Genomic DNA, 23,533 nt, shown 5'->3' on the forward strand with positions numbered 1-23,533 from the left:
CCCGCCAAAGTCAATTGCCCAGGGCCCCGCAAAGCCTGGATCTGCCACTGATTAAAATGGCCCTACCCATCAATGGTTAAGTCGCTGCGTTGTACAGCAGCAATATAATGGGTGAGATTTCACTAAATCCAACACAAGTGTTTTTCCAATGACTTTTTTTGTATTGGTTTTTGTTGTCTTCTGTAATACGATATCCTGCTGCAGCAGTTTAAGTAATTGCAGATGTTTGGGTTAACTCTGCTACATCTGTATCTAGTTATCATCGGTGACAACTTTATAGTAACATATAATATTGCAATTAGAGATGAGCGAACACTAAAATGTTCGAGGTTCGAAATTCGATTCGAACAGCCGCTCACTGTTCGAGTGTTCGAATGGGTTTCGAACCCCATTATAGTCTATGGGGAACATAAACTCGTTAAGGGGGAAACCCAAATTCGTGTCTGGAGGGTCACCAAGTCCACTATGACACCCCAGGAAATGATACCAACACCCTGGAATGACACTGGGACAGCAGGGGAAGCATGTCTGGGGGCATAAAAGTCACTTTATTTCATGGAAATCCCTGTCAGTTTGCGATTTTCGCAAGCTAACTTTTCCCCATAGAAATGCATTGGCCAGTGCTGATTGGCCAGAGTACGGAACTCGACCAATCAGCGCTGGCTCTGCTGGAGGAGGCGGAGTCTAAGATCGCTCCACACCAGTCTCCATTCAGGTCCGACCTTAGACTCCGCCTCCTCCGGCAGAGCCAGTGCTGATTGGCCGAAGGCTGGCCAATGCATTCCTATGCGAATGCAGAGACTTAGCAGTGCTGAGTCAGTTTTGCTCAACTACACATCTGATGCACACTCGGCACTGCTACATCAGATGTAGCAATCTGATGTAGCAGAGCCGAGGGTGCACTAGAACCCCTGTGCAATCTCAGTTCACGCTAATAGAATGCATTGGCCAGCGCTGATTGGCCAATGCATTCTATTAGCCCGATGAAGTAGAGCTGAATGTGTGTGTTAAGCACACACATTCAGCACTGCTTCATCACGCCAATACAATGCATTAGCCAGTGCTGATTGGCCAGAGTACGGAATTCGGCCAATCAGCGCTGGCTCTGCTGGAGGAGGCGGAGTCTAAGGTCGGACCTGAATGGAGACTGGTGTGGAGCGATCTTAGACTCCGCCTCCTCCAGCAGAGCCAGCGCTGATTGGCCGAATTCCGTACTCTGGCCAATCAGCGCTGGCCAATGCATTCTATTAGCCCGATGAAGTAGAGCTGAATGTGTGTGCTAAGCACACACATTCAGCACTGCTTCATCACGCCAATACAATGCATTAGCCAGTGCTGATTGGCCAGAGTACGGAATTCGGCCAATCAGCGCTGGCTCTGCTGGAGGAGGCGGAGTCTAAGGTCGGACCTGAATGGAGACTGGTGTGGAGCGATCTTAGACTCCGCCTCCTCCAGCAGAGCCAGCGCTGATTGGCCGAATTCCGTACTCTGGCCAATCAGCGCTGGCCAATGCATTCTATTAGCCCGATGAAGCAGAGTGTGCACAAGGGTTCAAGCGCACCCTCGGCTCTGATGTAGCAGAGCCGAGGGTGCACAAGGGTTCAAGTGCACCCTCGGCTCTCCTACATCAGAGCCGAGGGTGCGCTTGAACCCTTGTGCAGCCTCAGCTCTGCTACATCAGAGCCGAGGGTGCGCTTGAACCCTTGTGCACACTCTGCTTCATCAAGCTAATAGAATGCATTGGCCAGCACTGATTGGCCAGAGTACGGAATTCGGCCAATCAGCGCTGGCCAATGCATCCCTATGGGAAAAAGTTTATCTCACAAAAATCACAATTACACACCCGATAGAGCCCCAAAAAGTTATTTTTAATAACATTCCCCCCTAAATAAAGGTTATCCCTAGCTATCCCTGCCTGTACAGCTATCCCTGTCTCATAGTCACAAAGTTCACATTCTCATATGACCCGGATTTGAAATCCACTATTCGTCTAAAATGGAGGTCACCTGATTTCGGCAGCCAATGACTTTTTCCAATTTTTTTCAATGCCCCCAGTGTCGTAGTTCCTGTCCCACCTCCCCTGCGCTGTTATTGGTGCAAAAAAGGCGCCAGGGAAGGTGGGAGGGGAATCGAATTTTGGCGCACTTTACCACGCGGTGTTCGATTCGATTCGAACATGGCGAACACCCTGATATCCGATCGAACATGTGTTCGATAGAACACTGTTCGCTCATCTCTAATTGCAATGATAATATGTCATTTCAGGGTATATACAGCTTATGTGGCTTCACATTTAAAAATAAGAGCATACTATATACTACTGACCCACTCGCAATATATGCTATCCAGTATACCATTACTATCAACAATGACATCACACAGAAAATAATTTTATCATATTTCATTTATTTGAATGTAGTTTGTGTCACCTGCCAGCAGGAGGCACTATAGACATCTGCATTTATTGAAGAGGGCAAATTTTCCAAATGCATGCACTAAAGGCATTTTTTGTACAGGCAAAGACTAGTCTGCACGGTGATCCTTATGCACAAAGCAACAAATATATTATCTAAATCAAGAACAAATAAGTCGCATGAGCAAGATTTCAATATAACAACCGAATGGTTTAGATTCCGATATTCCCCCTCAAGGCTACATGCACAAGTTGGGGTTTACATATGGAATCTTATGTGGAAATTTCACAGCATAATAGAGTAACATTTAACTCATGAATTCAATGAGATTTTCTTACTATCATATACGCAATGCTGACTTTCTGCAAGCAAAAAATGCATGTCCGACTTTGTGTCCGGTCGAAAAAAACGCCTTCCCCACTGAGAGGCCGCAGGTGGACATCGGTGGTCACCTTTAAAAACCCATTAAAATGAATGAGTTTCAAAGATGACTGCTGGGTTTCCATCCCCTGTCCAGTTTCTCAGGGCTGAGGATGGAAACCCGTCGGAGTGGCAGCGGACGGACATTGGGTGCAAGTGTGAACGCCCCTTTAAGTGAATGAACAAAAAAGAAATCTACATCCCATCATTATTTGGTGTGACCTCCCCTTTGCGTACAAGTAGCATCAATTCTTCTAGATACACTTGCTCACGGATTTTAAAGGAACTTGGCAGGGAGGATCCTTTGTGGATGTAGACGTTCTTATCCTTCTGTCTTTTCATTTAACCCCAGACAGACTGGATGCTATTGAGATCAGGGCCATGACATCACTTCCAGAACGCCTCTTCTAAAAGGTAGTCACACCAAATATATGAATATGGATTTAGGTTCCTTTTTTTGTTAATTGACCAAAAATAAAGTATTAACACTTCTATTTCTCAATGGTGCAGATTTTATCATCTTGAATCTGTCAATTATTTCTACGGATTTCACTTATTTTAATGAGCTTGGTAAAATATGCAACAAATGCGTCTACGCATGCATCTAGCCTAAAAGGGGTTGTCAGGATTAGACAATGGTTCTACACGGTAATAGCAAACACAACCTATAGACGAGAAAGGTGCTGTTTCTGGAGGAAAAAAGACTATTTTTCTAAACCTGGATATCCCTATTGAATGCCTTGGAGTCTTTATTCCACATTTTATTGCCTTCTGTACTATTCCCCCCCCCCCCCCAAACTGCCCAGATATGAGCAAAACTGAAAAAAACATGGTTGTCTCACACACTACACTATGCAGCTGTGAACCTGGCCTTGCTTTAGACCTGTTAACTTGATAAATATACAATGCTTTATATAAATATATATATATATATAATGGTTGAATTGTTGCAGACTGAAGATACATTTGACTTGCAGTATTGATGTTGGTCCATAGGTGGCAGTGTTTAATTGTCAAGTTCTGTAGACTGTGCTTGCTCATTGGTCCAGAAGCTGACTCGGCAATTAGTAACAGCAGCATGTTCTCCGAGCAGTGAATAAAAACTGAAGAATATATTAAAAAAACGTCTTTAGGTTGTCTTACAAGAAATTATTATTTCTTAACGATATTTCACAAATATCTTTTATGTCGCTGTCTAATTGGCGAGCATGTCTCGGATTTATCAGTCTATAGTCCAATTTCTTGCGGGTGAATTTTATCATCATTATTTGCCAAAAGCATTATTCAGTTACAGTAGTTTAGTTCTCTGTGCCATTAATCCATGTTGTAGCACTGCATCCACCGCTCAGACTTGCTCAGGGGGTATCCACGATCCACACGTAGCTGCTTGTTCACTCTCCAATACTTGTCTCCTTTAAAGAAGTAAATCTTTCCATTCTTCCAGGTCAGAGCTGCATCCAACTTATTAGGAACTCCCGAAAATAAACTAGTGATTTTCTTGGGCTGTAGGTTACTCCAGGCCAACTCATCCCACTGCCAATAGTCATCGCCCTATGGAGCACAAAGATTACAATTTATAAAATGCAAAGCCAAAACGGTGCATGGTTTTAATTTTTCATATTATCTGTATTAAACAATATTGAAGTATTGCAGTTAACCATAGAGACCTGGCGGACTGAGGCAGAGAATTCAGGGTCACAGCGCCTCCTCGCTTACTATGCACATTGACTTCTGCACATGTCACAGAGCTTGCCCACAAAACTCTGACATTAAAATCAATGAGTCATTTTGGACTTCTGTCCAGATGCCGATTGCAAAGCAAATATCAGCAGCTGTTGTACATAGCAAAGACCAAGATAGCTGCTCTGTCAAAGTGAAAATACAATTTATAGAATGTATACTTCTATATATATTGTATATACCTCTTGTGTCACCCCCTCTACCTCATAGATTGTAAGCTCTTGCGAGCAGGGCCCTCAGTCCCATTGTGTGAAATGACTTTCTTTGTAATGTATCTTTCTGTCTGTAGTTGAACCCTACAAATTGTACAGCGCTGCGGAATATGTTGGTGCTATATAAATAAAATTTATTATTATTTATTATTATACTTAATCTACGGTGATTCTAAAGAGATCTCTACATCAGTATTAGAAGCTTAAAGGGATTCTACCATTAAAAATCTTTTTTCTGTGGCTAACACGTCGGAATAGCTTTTAGAAAGGCTATTCGTCTCCTACCTTTAGATGGGATCTCCGCCGTGCCGTTCCTTAGTAATACCGGTTTTTACCACTATGTAAATTAGTTCTCTGGTAGCGATGGGGGCGGGCCCCAGCTTTGAAAATGCGATGAGAGCGTCCCCACCGCTGCCCGAGAACAGGATCCTGCGCCGCCTCTATCTTCTGCTGGATCCTCCCCTTCTTTCTTTGTCTTTCTTCTGACGCCTGCGCAGTTGGCTCTGCCACTGAGACACTAGTAGAGCTGACTGCGTATGCGCGCAATTGGAACTATGGCCACGCATGCGAAGTCGGCTCTACTAGTGTCAGAGCCGACAGAGGTGAAGCCGCCGAAGAAAGATGAAGAAAGAAGGGGAGGATCCAGCAGAAGATAGAGGCGGCGCAGGATCCTGTTCTCGGGCAGAGGTGGGGACGCCCTCATCGCATTTTCAGCACTGGGGCCCGCCCCCATCGCTGCCAGAGAACTAATTTACATACCGGTAAAAACCGGTATTACTAAGGAACGGCGCGGCGGAGATCACATCTAAAGGTAAGAAGGCTATTCCGACGTGTTAGCCACAGAAAAAAGATTTTTAATGGTAGAATCCCTTTAATTTGTGATCTGTTCCTTTAGGTTTACATAATGGCTGGAACCGCATAGTGCAATAACCTATTGTATTTGCAGGATCAAAGAGTGTAATGAGGTAAGAAGATTTTAACTTCTACCTTGTCAAACAAGGCAGTTCTGTAGCCACTTTGGTTAGTGTTGTCCTCAGGTGTCACTCTTCAACTACCAAATTATGTATGAAAGAGTTAAAGTAGAGCATCGAGCTAAACAGTATACATGATTCGCTATGTAATATGTGTGTTATTAGGCAGACAGGTTCTTACCTTAAACAAAAATATCTTCTGGTTTCCTTCCCAGTATAAGGCTGCTTCAAGATTTGGGGGTACCCTAGTTAAAGCTTTAGGGTATCCATAGTTTAATTTAAAATCTGTGTACCTCCATAATTTGTCTCCTATAATGGGAAAACACAACTGATGTTATTATAATAGATTAAATAAAACTATTTCCTTCCTTACTCCTACATTTCACTCATTAACGGGGCTGGCTGCTTTTGCTTGATTTAACATACTTGTAGGAAACAGGTCTGTTAGGAACTACCTAATATCATCTCATTAAAACATTGAAAAATGCTTAAAATTCTGAAGCTCTGCCCCTAGGTAAAGTAAAGCAGTCCAAGGGCGTGCACAGATTTCCCTTCTTAGAATAGTAGTAAAGGAGGGTCAACAGCCTTCTCCCCTTTCCTCATCTCTCCTGGTCTCCCTTACAGCATCCATCAGTTACTTCTTCAATAATCTTCTGGACTGCTGAGGCCTGTGATTGAGTCTCAGTGGTCACATAGGGTGGACCATTGCCATGGAACTTTAATGCAAGTGGACCACAAGTGAGCCCAGGAGAGGTGAGTATCGATGTTTGTTATGTTTCTGCATCTCCGCTGTGTCGATTATACTATGGGTCTGAAGGGCCTACAGAGCGTAAAAGTGATTAATGGGCGGAGAAGTTTCAGGCTCAAATTGTACCCGAAACTTTTGTAAAATTTGGGTTGATTCTGGTTTCTTCCTCTCTAGCTATATCATACAGCCATATGATGGCACCTCTGGAATTACTACCACACAACATACTGTAGATTTCCAATTAAAGACCATCTAACTATAAGACACAAGGTATCTCACCTTTAAAGAAATATGTTCGCTTGGTACGTTTGGAATGAACAGCAGCATCTAAGTTTCCTGGTAGTCCTTTCCATAGGGACTGGATTCTCATGAGAGGACCAATGCCATAGTCAGTGATTGTCCACACATAGTCTCCTTTAAATGCATATGTTTTCCCATAAGGCCCTATAAGTAAGACATTGAGAAGTGTTACAATCTGTTGATATAACTGAATAGTGAATTATATTGATGCATGTTCATGGGACTGATACTCACCAAGAATCATTGCATCAAGGTTGTCCTGGCATGGATCAGGCATTGGACTGGTGGGAGTTGGTGAAAGAGTAGGTGGTACAGTTGTTGTGATGCGGTCTTCTTTGTCATCTTCATTGTGACTGCTTTTACCTATGAATGTATTTAGATATGTAAGTGCTGGAATTTCTGCAATAAGCCACACTTGTATAAAAATGTATTGAGCAAATTCTATTTTAATTCAGGGAGGAATCTTTTCCTTTCATTGTCTGTCCTTCTGAGATTCCGCACAGGAAACCTGCAGGAAACTTGCAAACACAATACTGTGTATATTCTTGACCATTAATAGCAGCCAAGTTTTTTTTTCTCTAAGCGAAGCAGAGGAAGAGTTAAGTATTTCCTCGCTGATCCTGTAACCCTAAGCTAAAGCTGAATGTAGACAAGGCTGGGTTTCATTATAGACATCCGGATACAGCTAGTTCTTAGAAAGTTTTACTCTTGCAGAGTATATAAAACAAATATTGCCTTGAAGAAGGAGGTACTCAAAGCTGTACAGGAGAGCGATGCAGCGTGTAACTCTAGGATATGAAATGGGCCAACATATATTAGTTCCCATGTCCAATATCATGGCTTATTTTGTACAGGGTCCCTAAGGTACAAGAGGCCTATACTATACCTCTACATTATGACATACAGAGTTCTTTATTGTGAAAAGAAGGCTATATCAAACTTCTCCCATAGAAGCATTACTTGAAGGAGTCAGTACAGCAATAAACAAATCTATCCAGCTCTGTGCTAAGGAGCCTCACATGCTCTGTGCCCTGCCATACCGGCTCTGTGCTAAGGAGCCTCACATCCTCTGTGCCCTGCCATACCGGCTCTGTGCTAAGGAGCCTCACATCCTCTGTGCCCTGCCATACCGGCTCTGTGCTAAGGAGCCTCACATCCTCTGTGCCCTGCCATACCGGCTCTGTGCTAAGGAGCCTCACATCCTCTGTACCCTGCCATACCGGCTCTGTGCTAAGGAGCCTCACATGCTCTGTGCCCTGCCATACCGGCTCTGTGCTAAGGAGCCTCACATGCTCTGTGCCCTGCCATACCGGCTCTGTGCTAAGGAGCCTCACATCCTCTGTGCCCTGCCATACCGGCTCTGTGCTAAGGAGCCTCACATCCTCTGTGCCCTGCCATACCGGCTCTGTGCTAAGGAGCCTCACATCCTCTGTGCCCTGCCATACCGGCTCTGTGCTAAGGAGCCTCACATGCTCTGTACCCTGCCATACCGGCTCTGTGCTAAGGAGCCTCACATGCTCTGTGCCCTGCCATACCGGCTCTGTGCTAAGGAGCCTCACATCCTCTGTGCCCTGCCATACCGGCTCTGTGCTAAGGAGCCTCACATCCTCTGTGCCCTGCCATACCGGCTCTGTGCTAAGGAGCCTCACATCCTCTGTGCCCTGCCATACCGGCTCTGTGCTAAGGAGCCTCACATCCTCTGTACCCTGCCATACCGGCTCTGTGCTAAGGAGCCTCACATGCTCTGTACCCTGCCATACCGGCTCTGTGCTAAGGAGCCTCACATGCTCTGTGCCCTGCCATACCGGCTCTGTGCTAAGGAGCCTCACATCCTCTGTGCCCTGCCATACCGGCTCTGTGCTAAGGAGCCTCACATCCTCTGTGCCATGCCATACCGGCTCTGTGCTAAGGAGCCTCACATCCTCTGTACCCTGCCATACCGGCTCTGTGCTAAGGAGCCTCACATCCTCTGTGCCATGCCATACCGGCTCTGTGCTAAGGAGCCTCACATCCTCTGTGCCCTGCCATACCGGCTCTGTGCTAAGGAGCCTCACATCCTCTGTGCCATGCCATACCGGCTCTGTGCTAAGGAGCCTCACATCCTCTGTGCCCTGCCATACCGGCTCTGTGCTAAGGAGCCTCACATCCTCTGTGCCCTGCCATACCGACTCTGTGCTAAGGAGCCTCACATGCTCTGTGCCCTGCCATACCGGCTCTGTGCTAAGGAGCCTCACATCCTCTGTGCCCTGCCATACCGGCTCTGTGCTAAGGAGCCTCACATGCTCTGTGCCCTGCCATACCGGCTCTGTGCTAAGGAGCCTCACATGCTCTGTGCCCTGCCATACCGGCTCTGTGCTAAGGAGCCTCACATCCTCTGTGCCCTGCCATACCGGCTCTGTGCTAAGGAGCCTCACATCCTCTGTGCCCTGCCATACCGGCTCTGTGCTAAGGAGCCTCACATCCTCTGTGCCCTGCCATACCGGCTCTGTGCTAAGGAGCCTCACATCCTCTGTGCCATGCCATACCGGCTCTGTGCTAAGGAGCCTCACATCCTCTGTGCCATGCCATACCGGCTCTGTGCTAAGGAGCCTCACATGCTCTGTACCCTGCCATACCGGCTCTGTGCTAAGGAGCCTCACATGCTCTGTACCCTGCCATACCGGCTCTGTGCTAAGGAGCCTCACATCCTCTGTGTCCTGCCATACCGGCTCTGTGCTAAGGAGCCTCACATCCTCTGTGCCCTGCCATACCGGCTCTGTGCTAAGGAGCCTCACATCCTCTGTGCCATGCCATACCGGCTCTGTGCTAAGGAGCCTCACATCCTCTGTGCCATGCCATACCGGCTCTGTGCTAAGGAGCCTCACATCCTCTGTGCCCTGCCATACCGGCTCTGTGCTAAGGAGCCTCACATCCTCTGTGCCATGCCATACCGGCTCTGTGCTAAGGAGCCTCACATCCTCTGTGCCATGCCATACCGGCTCTGTGCTAAGGAGCCTCACATCCTCTGTGCCATGCCATACCGGCTCTGTGCTAAGGAGCCTCACATCCTCTGTGCCCTGCCATACCGGCTCTGTGCTAAGGAGCCTCACATCCTCTGTGCCCTGCCATACCGGCTCTGTGCTAAGGAGCCTCACATCCTCTGTGCCATGCCATACCGGCTCTGTGCTAAGGAGCCTCACATCCTCTGTGCCCTGGGCCTGGCATACTGGCTCTGTGCTAAGGAGCCTCACATGCTCTGTGTCCTGCCATACCGGCTCTGTGCTAAGGAGCCTCACATCCTCTGTGCCCTGCCATACCGGCTCTGTGCTAAGGAGCCTCACATCCTCTGTGCCATGCCATACCGGCTCTGTGCTAAGGAGCCTCACATCCTCTGTGCCATGCCATACCGGCTCTGTGCTAAGGAGCCTCACATCCTCTGTGTCCTGCCATACCGGCTCTGTGCTAAGGAGCCTCACATCCTCTGTGCCCTGCCATACCGGCTCTGTGCTAAGGAGCCTCACATCCTCTGTGCCATGCCATACCGGCTCTGTGCTAAGGAGCCTCACATCCTCTGTGCCCTGCCATACCGGCTCTGTGCTAAGGAGCCTCACATCCTCTGTGTCCTGCCATACCGGCTCTGTGCTAAGGAGCCTCACATCCTCTGTGCCCTGCCATACCGGCTCTGTGCTAAGGAGCCTCACATCCTCTGTGCCATGCCATACCGGCTCTGTGCTAAGGAGCCTCACATGCTCTGTACCCTGCCATACCGGCTCTGTGCTAAGGAGCCTCACATGCTCTGTACCCTGCCATACCGGCTCTGTGCTAAGGAGCCTCACATCCTCTGTGTCCTGCCATACCGGCTCTGTGCTAAGGAGCCTCACATCCTCTGTGCCCTGCCATACCGGCTCTGTGCTAAGGAGCCTCACATGCTCTGTACCCTGCCATACCGGCTCTGTGCTAAGGAGCCTCACATCCTCTGTGCCCTGCCATACCGGCTCTGTGCTAAGGAGCCTCACATCCTCTGTGTCCTGCCATACCGGCTCTGTGCTAAGGAGCCTCACATCCTCTGTGCCCTGCCATACCGGCTCTGTGCTAAGGAGCCTCACATGCTCTGTACCCTGCCATACCGGCTCTGTGCTAAGGAGCCTCACATCCTCTGTGCCCTGCCATACCGGCTCTGTGCTAAGGAGCCTCACATCCTCTGTGCCCTGCCATACCGGCTCTGTGCTAAGGAGCCTCACATCCTCTGTGCCATGCCATACCGACTCTGTGCTAAGGAGCCTCACATGCTCTGTACCCTGCCATACCGGCTCTGTGCTAAGGAGCCTCACATGCTCTGTACCCTGCCATACCGGCTCTGTGCTAAGGAGCCTCAAATCCTCTGTGCCCTGCCATACCGGCTCTGTGCTAAGGAACCTCACATCCTCTGTGCCCTGCCATACCGGCTCTGTGCTAAGGAGCCTCACATCCTCTGTGCCCTGCCATACCGGCTCTGTGCTAAGGAGCCTCACAACCTCTGTGCCCTGCCATACCGGCTCTGTGCTAAGGAGCCTCACATCCTCTGTGCCCTGGGCCTGGCATACTGGCTCTGTGCTAAGGAGCCTCAAATCCTCTGTGCCCTGCCATATCAGCTCTGTGCTAAGGAGCCTCACATCCTCTGTGCCCTGGGCCTGCCATACTGGCTCTGTGCTAAGGAGCCTCACATGCTCTGTGCCCTGCCATATCAGCTCTGTGCTAAAGAGCCTCACATCCTCTGTGCCCTGGGCCTGGCATACCGGCTCTGTGCTAAGGAGCCTCACATCCTCTGTGCCCTGCCATACCGGCTCTGTGCTAAGGAGCCTCACATCCTCTGTGCCCTGCCATACCGGCTCTGTGCTAAGGAGCCTCACATCCTCTGTGCCCTGCCATACCCGCTCTGTGCTAAGGAGCCTCACATCCTCTGTGCCCTGCCATACCCGCTCTGTGCCTATGTACATGAGCTGGTACAGTGATGGAGGCAAATTTAATATGGATTTACCTTAAAGAACTTTCAAGATCTAAAGGCAGTAGAGTATTAGGTGCTTGTTCTGTACATTTACTTTCTTGCCAACTAATTTAATACATTCCAAAATCAATCATGTAGAATAATTTCTTCCACAAAGTCATCACATTCCTTCCCTGCTGTCACTTCACTTCAGTTGCTTAATTCTCTCAATTACAAGTACAATTTCCTGCACATCGGTGCTATTTGCATAGTTTCAAAATATAGTTTTTATTTCATTTCCTTTACCCCTTTCTTTAGAAAACTATAACCTTTTTTCTCTTCCTTTATGTTGCCTGTACCATACAACAGCAATATATCAGCATTGACTGTACTTACCATACAAAGCCTGAATCCCCTTTATATCATCATCATGGAGACGAAATTTAGGTCTATATCCAGCATACACAGGAGCCATTAGCGCACTTGTAAAGCGAGAGTGACCTAGGCCTAAGGCATGTCCTAGTTCATGCGCTGCAATGATGCGCAGATTGACACCAAGGTACGTTCCTTCAGTCCAATACTCATCTTCATCAAAATGTACTGTGCCAAGTTCAGGGATATCAGCGTGTGCCAGGACTTTCCCTGTAAGACCAACACATAGTATTCATAGCATTAATAGGGAGATGTCAGGCATTAGTCTCTTACAGTCTTGCTATTACTTTCTCATGCCATGGTTTAATCTGTGGGTGCAGTAAATGCCCTATCAGTTGTATACGTCTATGAAGACATACTGTATGATGTGACAAAACCTTTGCTGTTATTATTTTCATATGTCTAATACTGGTGCGATGTACAGTGTAAGGATTAAAAACATACAGAAAAATAAAATCATGACTTTAGTCTTTAGGCCTTATTCACATGACCGAATCTTGTCCGTGTGTCTTCTGGATTTACCGACCTGAACACCATGTGGAAAGACGGACTCCTAGCATTAGTTCTCTATGATATTAGGAGTCCTTGCCTTCCCACAAGATAGTGTCTAGAGATGAGCGAACACTGTTTGGATCAGCCTATCCGAACAGCACGCACCCATAGAAATGAATGGAAGCACCTGTGATGCTGACTTTGCCGGCGGCCGGCCAGCGTCACAGGTGTTTCCATTCATTTCTATGGGTGCGTGCTGTTCGGATCGGCTGATCCGAACAGTGTTCGCTCATCTCTAGTGTCCTATAATAATAAGTCAGTATTTCAATCCTGAAATCACAGAGAACCATAATGCTAGGCGTCCAACTCACCACAATACTGCCCAGGCCGGTAAATCTAAAAGCCACATGCTTTCATGGCCAAGACTGGGTCGTGTGCACAAGGCCTTAGGAGTCCAGTGGGAGGTCCAGCTCAGTGATGAAAAGTCTTGCCTGTCTGAATGTGCATCTAGTAATAACTGTAAACCAGTGAATTGTATAGACCTCTGGACACAAATCCAGAATGAGCAGAGATTTAGGTCTATAAATTACAAGTTACTTTACATATTTTCCCCATACATCTTTACTTTCGTCTGTTCAGCTCTACCTGCTTTATAACTGCTTGCTGACTACATGTATAGTGAGACATATACAGTGGGGCAAAAAAGTATTTAGTCAGTCACCAATAGTGCACGTTCCACCACTTAAAAAGATGAGAGGTGTCTGTAATTTACATCATAGGTAGACCTCAACTATGAGAGACAAAATGAGAAAACAAATCCAGAAAATCACATTGTCTGATTTTGTTAGAATTTATTTTCAAATTATGGTGGAAAATAAGTATTTGGTCACCTACAAACAATCAAGATTTCTGGCTCTCACAGACCTGTAACTTCTTCTTTAAGAGTCTCCTCTTTCTTCCACTCATTACCTGTAGTAATGGCACCTGTTTAAACTTGTTATCAGTATAAAAAGACACCTGTGCACACCCTCAAACAGTCAGACTCCAAACTCCACTATGGTGAAGACCAAAGAGCTGTCAAAGGACACCAGAAACAAAATTGTAGCCCTGCACCAGGCTGGGAAGACTGAATCTGCAATAGGCAACCAGCTTGGATTGAAGAAATGGAAGACATACAAGACCACTGATAATCTCCCTCGATCTGGGGCTTCACGCAAAATCTCACCCCGTGGGGTCAAAATGATCACAAGAACGGTGAGCAAATATCCCAGAACTACGCGGGGGGACCTAGTGAATGAACTGCAGAGAGCTGGGACCAATGTAACAAAGCCTACCATCAGTAACACACTATGCCGCCAGGGACTCAGATCCTGCAGTGCCAGACGTGTCCCACTGCTTAAGCCAGTACATATCCGGGCCCGTCTGAAGTTTGCTAGAGAGCATTTGGATGATCCAGAAGAGTATTGGGCGAATGTCCTATGGTCTGATGAAACCAAACTGGAACTGTTTGGTAGAAACACAACTTTTCGTATTTGGAGGAAAAAAAATACTGAGTTGCATCCATCAAACACCATACCTACTGTAAAGCATGGGGGTGGAAACATCATGCTTTGGGGCTGTTTCTCTGCAAAGGGGCCAGGACGACTGATCCGGGTACATGAAAGAATGAATGGGGCCATGTATCGTGAGATTTTGAGTGCAAACCTCCTTCCATCAGCAAGGGCATTGAAGATGAAACGTGGCTGGGTCTTTCAACATGACAATGATCCAAAGCACACCGCCAGGGCAACGAAGGAGTGGCTTTGTAAGAAGCATTTCAAGGTCCTGGAGTGGCCTCGCCAGTCTTCAGATCTCAACCCTATAGAAAACCTTTGGAGGGAGTTGACAGTCCGTGTTGCCAAGCGACAGCCCCAAAACATCACTGCTCTAGAGGAGATCTGCATGGAGGAATGGGCCAACATACCAACAACAGTGTGTGCCAACCTTGTGAAGACTTACAGAAAACGTTTGACCTCTGTCATTGCCAACAAAGGAGAGAGAACAAAGTATTGAGATGAAATTTTGTTACTGACCAAATACTTATTTTCCACCATAATTTGCAAATAAATTCTTACAAAATCAGACAATGTGATTTTCTGGATTTTTTTCCTCATTTTGTCTCTCATAGTTGAGGTCTACCTATGATGTAAATTACAGACGCCTCTCATCTTTTTAAGTGGTGGAACTTGCACTATTGGTGACTGACTAAATACTTTTTTGCCCCACTGTATATAGTGAGACTACATATATAGTGAGACAGACTATGAGGAGTACAATGTATGGGATCAGCGCCAATAAACAACTAACTACTAGATTGTTCGTTTTACTTTCTACAAAGAGTTCATGTTTTCATGAAGTATCTCTGTCCTATACACGTCATCATCTAGCCTCCTTCTACAGAATTCACTGGTTTACCTCCAGTAATATAAAGCACCAACTGGCAATCTTACCATTAGACTAAACTCTGCCATTACACAAGCTGCTGCCTGACGGGAATGAGGAAAGATAACACTGGACTCTCTCCAAATGTTTAAGACATTGTGTACAGACAGGTTCAGGGTCTCTGGACAGGACAAGAACAACTTTTTCCATTTAAAGACTGAAGAATTAGCAGACTGTGGTATCTCATAGGAACACTGTATTCTAGCGTTACAGACGTAGATATGACTCCACAATGACACAAAGGGCCCAGATAAGTGTCCTTCTCATCCATCATAACAATCCGCAATAATAATGCAATAATAGCCACACCTAAATAAGCATAGACTAAGGGTATGTTCACATGGAGAATATGAGGTGGTCTTATGATCATGGTTGTATTTGGGATATTACAGGATTTACTGAAACTCCTACTTTGGAAAAACACAGACTCTGCTGGTGCCTGGCAATGATGTTTTAGCTTTTCTTATCTTTCTAAAGAAGAATATCAGACTCTTACTACATTATGTCTCCTACACTATACACAATAGCCACACCATATACACTATATATGCAACTTATATAATGCAACTTAATATATATACAACACAAGATCAACCAAGACTGTTACATCTCATGGTTGTATGGAAGTACGGATGGTTAGAGTAATACATACCAGCGCCATCGAATGGACGTGAGCAGCTCTCTCCCTTCCTGTGGAATGAAATTCTTATGTCCGCTCTTCCATATGTGATCTCCTTGAACGTCAGAGGGGTGACATCACTCCAGTATTTAAAAGCAGATTTGATGGCGGTCCTCACCTCATCCTTTGTCATGTCCGGTGTATAGTTATATATACGATAGGTCAAGTTCTTTTTTCTCCACCGACCTGTTGTGTTGAGAAAACCACAATGAAGAATATTTTCTAATAATGTAGGATATTAGCGCTGCTTCCTTGGTATATCCCAACACATACAATACAGTGTGGCTTCTGGAAAACTGAGATTAATGGCACTGCAAAACTTTTCTAATACAGTCATAAAGTCCTTGGTATGATGTACCCAAATCTCACAATTTACCAGTGACCAAGCCAAGTCAGTTCCCCATTAGTTTCTACTACTTTTTGATACTTTATTGACCAAATTTACACACTCTGGCTGAAAATATGGCCACATTGTAGGGTTCCATATACAGACATAACTCAACTTAGATCAGGCTCAGACTGGCCCAGAGGTGAATCCCCCAATTGACCCCCAACTAGACCCGGCAGATACTCATCATACAGCATCTCAACCAGCCTATGTGTCAGTATAATACACTGGGATTTTAATGATGGACTATCTATCATGTACTGTTACACTTAAGAATCTTTGCACATTTTATTACGTGTTATGACATTGTATGAATGGAACACTTATGTGTATGTACACCCCTATATGATATCTATCGCAATAGAGTACCTAATAGCAGATATCGCAGAGTCTTCTGGTTAAATGGATCTTCTAAACCACACCTTGGCTGATTCATCTTCTCCAGTGTCTCATTGTCCAGGACCCCTGTTCCGGGTAGCTGAGATGCCAGCTGGTATATTCTGTACGGGTAAATGCATTAAGAACACAATTAGACCTAAGCTGAAAGGACTCCAATGTCCTCTGTATTTGCATGTGCAGCTTTTTAGGCATCACATAGGAAGTAGATGACTCCTCTTATCTGTCTGGCAAGAAGCTTACGATGACAGCTCTTCACCTGAGAATCCTTGTTGTATTTATAGATGTAGCCCTGTATATCTCTTCCTAATATTTAAGTGTATACTCTCCTATGCATGTTTCATGGGGCAATGGTAGCTGCTCCCTCTTTAAGGTTCTGTTCACACTATCTAACAAATTATTCCAAATCATGTTATATCTGTAATGGATTCTGTAAGAATGGAAGAACTAAAGTCAACGTGAACAAAGCTGCCATACCAAACATGGTCCATTGACAAGAGTGGTATTGTTTTTTGTAAGAAAGTAGTATGGCTTTCTTTTTCCATACGTCAACTTACCGTATAGCTTCCTGAATTTCCTCGGGGCTGAAATCTTCACTGTCACTTTCAAGTGGCTTTTGTAGGTATCCAAACTGCTTTAGATATTTCTGGAAAGAGAGTGGAAAGTTAAATACACAAAATTCATCAGCTTCTAATGGTTTACATTACAGTAGGTTGCATGCACATAAGGATAGATATTCTGTTCTTTCTCGTCTGTTATTTTTCACTTGATGTTCTAAATCCATCCATGACGTTTTCCTTCTGTCCATTTTTTCATTTAACTTGTATTTAGTCACATAAATCCTCTAGCAAATGTAACTTCCGCTGAGTCACGGAAAAATATCTTAATTGCCGGCCTATATTGCCATGTAAATCTTCCCAAATCTCCTAAGGATGACATTACGTTACATTACTGAGCGGTTGTTTGTATCCAAATTAGAATCTAGTAATCAAAGCCATAAATCTTCATTGTACTCATATAGTAAGTAAGGCACCTTAAATACTGATAGTATTACCATGCCTTCTATGTTCCACCCATGAAAAAATGTACGTATACCACACTGTATGTCACTACTGAGTAGCAGATGAGGGGCCAATTTTAGAATTACCGTTTTGTATTGTTGAACACAGAAGAAGAAATTTAGTGATCAAACAAAGGGGTTATCCAGGGACTGTTTACCGTCTTTGGGTTTCTATTTGGGGTGAACCTTGGGTTTCTGGACAGGTTCGGATCCTGGGCCACATGATTGGAATCAGCACCTGGTACCCGAGTCGATCCAACTTGCTCACTGATATTTACCTGTACTATGGGGCTGGCAGACTAGATCGTTGCAATACTAAAGCCAGCCCTCATGGCACTGGTGAACACAGGGGAGGAGGGATTTGGTGCCAGGAGCTGGTTTTGATTACATGACCCAAGGTACAACCCAAATAGAATCCCAGGGGAAGGATTTCAACAGCCCCTGAATAATCCCTTTAAGATAACAGAAAACTGGCTATGTCTCACAACCGTCAGGATCTACCGTCTTAAACAAGAATTGGGCTACAATAAGTGTAGGAGAGGTTGCATTTATAGTAATATATATACTAAGCTGTCATACACTGGACCATCTTGTGGTTGTATAAGGGGATGTCTACTTTTTACAGCCCCTCCGATAATAACCAGATTACAGTTTGCTCCACTGACAGTCAGTTGAAATGTGTAGAGGAACCTGGAAGCACCTACAGCACCACCACAGGAGAAATGAAGCATTACATGATACCTACGTATATGTAATAGACATCTGTGTTGGGCACTCCAGACACAGATACTCTTTGCCGCCTCTCTCTGCTCCAAGTAAGTGAAGAACAAGCGACCCCCTTGTAATAATCCTTGTTCTAAGATTTAATATTGTTACCTCTGCACAGGATAGGTGATAATTATCAGATTGTTGGGGATCTAACTGGTAGGGCATCCACCAATCATGAAAACGGGGTCACACTCCATAGACATACTAATAGGAAACTTATATCGTAAACCCCATATGGGACAGTGACTGTCAATGACTGTACATCTCTGCAGAATATGTTAGCACTATATAAGTAAGAGAACAATGAATGAAGAAGAGGTTGAGCATGCATGCTTCCTCTTAAATCATGTATATGGGAAAGATTGCTTTGTGACAGTCCCACAGGGATGATGGAGAAGCAGCATACATGTCTGACCACTGCTTCACTCTTACAGGAGGATAGGGGAACCCTTGTTTGTATGATCAGTCACTCATCTGTCCTTGGACTCTGTATACCCTACTATGTAAAAATGCAGGTCCACCTCTGCACACAATAATCTGGCAATAGATGATGTGACTGTTACAGAACAGAAATAGGAAAGTTCTCTATTTTCAGCTTTCCCAAAAACATGTGTAAGTGAAACTCTGCACACATTTTACTGAGATGGAAGTCACATAAAAGAAAATTGTACAAAGTGCACAAATATTATACTATATATATATAGATGAAGCTTACTACATGCATATTTTAGTAAAGGGAAGTACACATGCCATGAAGGCAGATCTTTGTAGAATTATAATGCATAGACTTTGTTACAGACTAAAGGATATGTCAATGAACTTACCATGGCTTCTTCTTCAGCTGCAGGGTCTACCAGGGTTGCAGCATAAGCAGAGAAGGCCAGAGCCCCTAGCAAAGGCAGCAGCAGCATCCTGATGGAGTTCTCCTTGTAGAGGTCCTAGTGACTTAGTCTCTGCTCCTTTGCTCTTGGTTCCCCCTGCAAGCCTTTAAGAGTCCTGCCAGAATGACTCACAAACACTCTTTACTCCTTCCTCCTCCCAAACCTCCCACTTGCATCTTCCTCCTTGAGAAATGTCCATGGAATGCAGAATTAACCCTTTCCTGCAGACTCAGTGTGAATAATTTTATTCAACTTTAGAAAAAAAATATCTGTTTGTAGTCATTTACAATTCTTCATTTATCTTCTGGTCATTACTTGTTGACAGGTAAAATCTGCGGATAAGAGAACACTCACTTACAATGAGTCACGGCCTGAGACGTGCATCTGTTTAAGTCATATACTCATAGCACAGGTATTTGCAGTGATTCCAGGATGTAACATCACTTATTTCTACGCTGACTTTTTGGAGTTATGGTATACTGTTGTAAAGTTAGAGGTCCTTACATAATCTTACATATTATATTGCTTGAAGATCCTGTCCAATGCATGTAAATCTGTAACAGAGCCCCATCCATATGTCATTTATAATACTGAATTTTCAATGTAGCATAAACTATAGCAGACTATAATACAGACGTGGGTGGTCGTCCGAGGCCTAAGGCTGCTGGGGGACCATGGCTGCCCAAACAAGTTTGATTTAGGCTTATACAATTATCACGGAGTATCTACTCCTGTATACATGTGTGCTGGTGTCTGACATAAATGTATATAGGTTCTGTTAAGGGAGTCTGTTATCAGGAAAATCAGTATCAAACTTGTAGAGCTGCTTCTATATTTGCCATAGAGCTGCTTTGACACTTTCCAAATATGCCTTTTTTATTCTGTGTTGTAGCTCCATTTTCATGAAAATGGGCATTTTATTCTTATGCATAGTAGCCAACAATTGCTTTAGGGGCATTTCTTCTCCTGCCAGGGTTTCACTTTCCTCTCTAGATAACAGGCAATAACTGTGGCCCAGCTCTGCACCTCCATTGTGTGAGTGACATCTCCCACTTTGCTACATTTTGTCTGCAGCTGTCTCGCCTGAAGAAGAGCTCCTGCTTATCTGTGCACAGCTTGATGTCAGTACTGAGCTTGCCATGGTCAATCCAGATGATGAGCACTGGGGAAAGATGCCAAGGAAGAAAATGGGGTGGGGGGTGGGGGGGGGCAGATATAGAGAAGAAACCCCTCTAAAGCAATTTTCAGCTGATTTGATAAAAATAAAAGATTTTCATGAAAATAGATCTGCAATGCAGACTTAGAGAGGCGCTGTGATCAGTGTGGTACTGACAGACTCCCTATAAAGTGCAAGAGAAGAGAATGTATAAAGATAGTTGTGTGTTGTGATAGTTGTGTGTCTGTGAATGTCTAGTCCGGCTCTTATCCTATGTGTGGCTGCTGCACAGTACCACTTCTTTTATACTACATAAATAGCCCATGCACAGTATCACTTCTTCTACCCTTCATAAAGAAGCAATGCACGGGACCACTTCTTTTACCCTGCACATATAACCCATGCACAGTACCACTTCCTATACAAACATTAAACAGTCCAACTACTTTTATACTCCATATATGGGAATTGGCAAAAAGTCTCTTCTCTTTTCCTGCATACATTGGCACAGCACAGTACCACTTCTCTAATCCTACATATACTGTGTAAGCAAAGTACAGTGCCACTCCTGTATATACTGTATGGCACTGCACACTATCTCTTCTCTGAATGTCTCTCTTTATCTAGGAATTGCACAGTATAATATTTCTCCTAGGTTGTTTTCACACCACTGTCTTTAGGTTCATTGTTCTGATACATCAGAGGATCAGAACAACAGACACAGAAATGCCATAGATGGTTACAATCAGAAGACTTTCCCTGTATTTGGCTCTCTGTTTTTTGTTTCTTTTTCTTTTGTAAATGTCAGATGACTTTAATAAGTTGTTAAAATAGACTGGTGGAGGACCCTTCATTTTCATTCAGCCCATAAACCATGGTAGCTTTAATCCTCCCCTCAACATAAAAGCCTTTGGAAAAAAAAAACCAGGCACCAAAGCTTAACTGTGGCTGATACCGCTGTGCCCCCTGTAACTATGCCCCAACAATTATATTTGGTAACAGCTTGTTGAATAGTCATGAGTTTATCCTGACTGCCATAGTAATAACTGTGTAATATCTTATTCTACTGCACTTCTTAGGAATGGACAAGTTCTGACAATACTAAATTCATCAATGTGTGTACAGGGTCAGATTGGCCCACAGAGGGCCCTTCTGTCTGGATCTAGCTTTGTAGGCGATCACCTAGGACTATTGCATGTAGGTTGATTCATTACCTATAAGACTGAACATACCTCAGGGGTGGGCAATTAATTTTCCCATGGGGCCGCATAAGAAATTGAAACTATTCCAGAGGGCCATGCGCGCTGTACTTCGTAATGGTGCTATTTAATATTCCACATGTTGGACAGGTAAGCTGGGGAAAAATCTGAATGGAATAGAATTAGAGAAAAACTGTGTTTTTACGACTTTCTTACGGGTTTTGTTTTTACAGCATTGACTATGCTGCCAAAATGACATGACATCTGTATTCTGTGGGTCGATACAATTACATTGATACTAGATTTATACGGGTTTTTTTTATGTTTTAACCAAAAATCCTCAGGGTATCAGTCCCTCACAGTTTTCTAGATCTCTGCTTGCTTTCATACTTTCTGCTTATGCTAGGTTCACACTAGCGTTCGGGTCTCCGTTCTCAGCTTTCCGTCTTCTGCAGGCAGAATACGGAAAGCTGTCAGAGCGGGTCCGGCAGTGAGCGGTGGTGAGCGTTTTATGCTCTCCACCGTGAAACTGTTTTTTTTAAAACCAGACACAGAGTACTGCATGTCCGACTGTGTCCGATTCTAAAAAAATGGTTTCGCAGCGGAGAGCATAAAACGCTCACCGCCGCTCACGGCCAGACACTTTTCAAACCCATTCAAATGAATGGGTGAGAGAGACTCCTGCAGGTTTCCGTCTCCTGCCTCTGTTTTGTGCAGGAAACGGAAACCTGCAGAACGGAGACCGGGCGCAGATGTGAACGAGCCCTTACTTCCAGTGAATAAAAATCATGGTCATGTGATGGTGACAGGTGCACAACTTGTTACTAGGCAGATGTCCAAGAGCACACAGAGCAGATTTTAATATAATAATTGGATAACGATACCATCTAATGGCCAAATCATACCAGTGCTCCAAATCCAGCACTATTCCAATGCTGGACACTACCTGCTCCCCAGTTGTGAGAGTCACCAATGGTACTCGAATCTACAGGAGGGAAAAACTATACCAACATACATACATGGACACATATAAACCACTGCAGCAGCTACAGTTTGAGGGGACTGTACACATATGAACCAGCAGACTACTTAAAGGGCCAGAACAAGTCTATAAAGGGAACCTGTCAGCACAATGTTCCCCCTTAAACCATCAGTTTAGTTTAGTACCCGAGATGGCATCTCACATTTTGCCAAGTGTTGTCTATATAATGTCTGAGCACTGCCTTCAGTTACTTCTATTCAATATATAGATGAGGGTTTTTTAAGTCAAGTGCGTGGAGAGAGAGTGTATAAAGTCAAGATCTCCATTTCCCATTGCCTTACCTCTGCGGCAAGGTACTATCCACGGCCCTGAGATGTACACACTCCTATTAAATTCCTCACAGCATGTTCAGTGATTGTCAAGCTCAGGGCTCATTCACATGTGCGCCCGGGACTCCGTTCTGCAGGTTTCTGTTTCCTGCACAAAACAGGGCAGGAAACGGAATGGGTTTGAAAAGTGTCTGGCCGTGAGCGCCGGTGAGCGTTTTATGCTGAAAAAAATGTCATTGAAGTCAATGGGAGTCTTATTTTTCCACGTGTATTTTTTACACGTGTATTTTGCCAAAATACACGCACGTTTACTCCGCGTGAACGGGCCCTTAAGGTTCCTGGGCCTTAATGCAAAATCTGTATTAATTATTCTACATCTATTCTGTACCATTACGTGTAATGCCTGGTTCTCATCTGCCTTCGGTATTCCATTGAGGGGGGTCTGCTTGAGGACCCCCTGAACATTCTGCACGGAACATGTGGAGAGAAAAGTACTTCATGAACTACTTTCCTCTTTGTATGACTCGTGTGGACACCGCGTGG

General features: G+C 44.8%; 1 protein-coding gene across 1 annotated transcript; it reads right to left on the bottom strand.

Moving 5' to 3' along the window:
• Positions 1 to 3,631: 3,631 nt before the first annotated feature.
• MMP19 (matrix metallopeptidase 19) lies at positions 3,632 to 19,413 on the bottom strand. The gene is made up of 9 exons (XM_075262859.1): positions 19,268 to 19,413; positions 17,173 to 17,261; positions 16,589 to 16,719; positions 15,805 to 16,017; positions 12,144 to 12,389; positions 7,040 to 7,168; positions 6,785 to 6,949; positions 5,939 to 6,066; positions 3,632 to 4,385 (listed from the first exon to the last, which is right to left on the bottom strand). The coding sequence occupies exons 1-9, from the start codon at positions 19,352 to 19,354 to the stop codon at positions 4,149 to 4,151; spliced, it is 1,425 nt and encodes a 474-aa protein (XP_075118960.1). The 5' UTR covers positions 19,355 to 19,413; the 3' UTR covers positions 3,632 to 4,148.
• Positions 19,414 to 23,533: the final 4,120 nt, after the last annotated feature.

The sequence above is a fragment of the Leptodactylus fuscus genome, chromosome 2, assembly GCF_031893055.1.
Source record: "Leptodactylus fuscus isolate aLepFus1 chromosome 2, aLepFus1.hap2, whole genome shotgun sequence".
NCBI classification, from domain to species: domain Eukaryota; kingdom Metazoa; phylum Chordata; class Amphibia; order Anura; family Leptodactylidae; genus Leptodactylus; species Leptodactylus fuscus.

Excerpts from the sequence above, each read along its gene's own strand:
- MMP19 (XM_075262859.1), bottom strand. The coding sequence starts at position 19,354 with ATGCTGCTGCTGCCTTTGCTAGGGGCTCTGGCCTTCTCTGCTTATGCT. Across the intron at positions 16,720-17,172 it reads GAAATTCAGGAAGCTATACG|AATATACCAGCTGGCATCTC; the intron begins GTAAGTTGACGT and ends TTACCCGTACAG. Across the intron at positions 6,950-7,039 it reads CCTTGATGCAATGATTCTTG|GGCCTTATGGGAAAACATAT; the intron begins GTGAGTATCAGT and ends TCTTACTTATAG.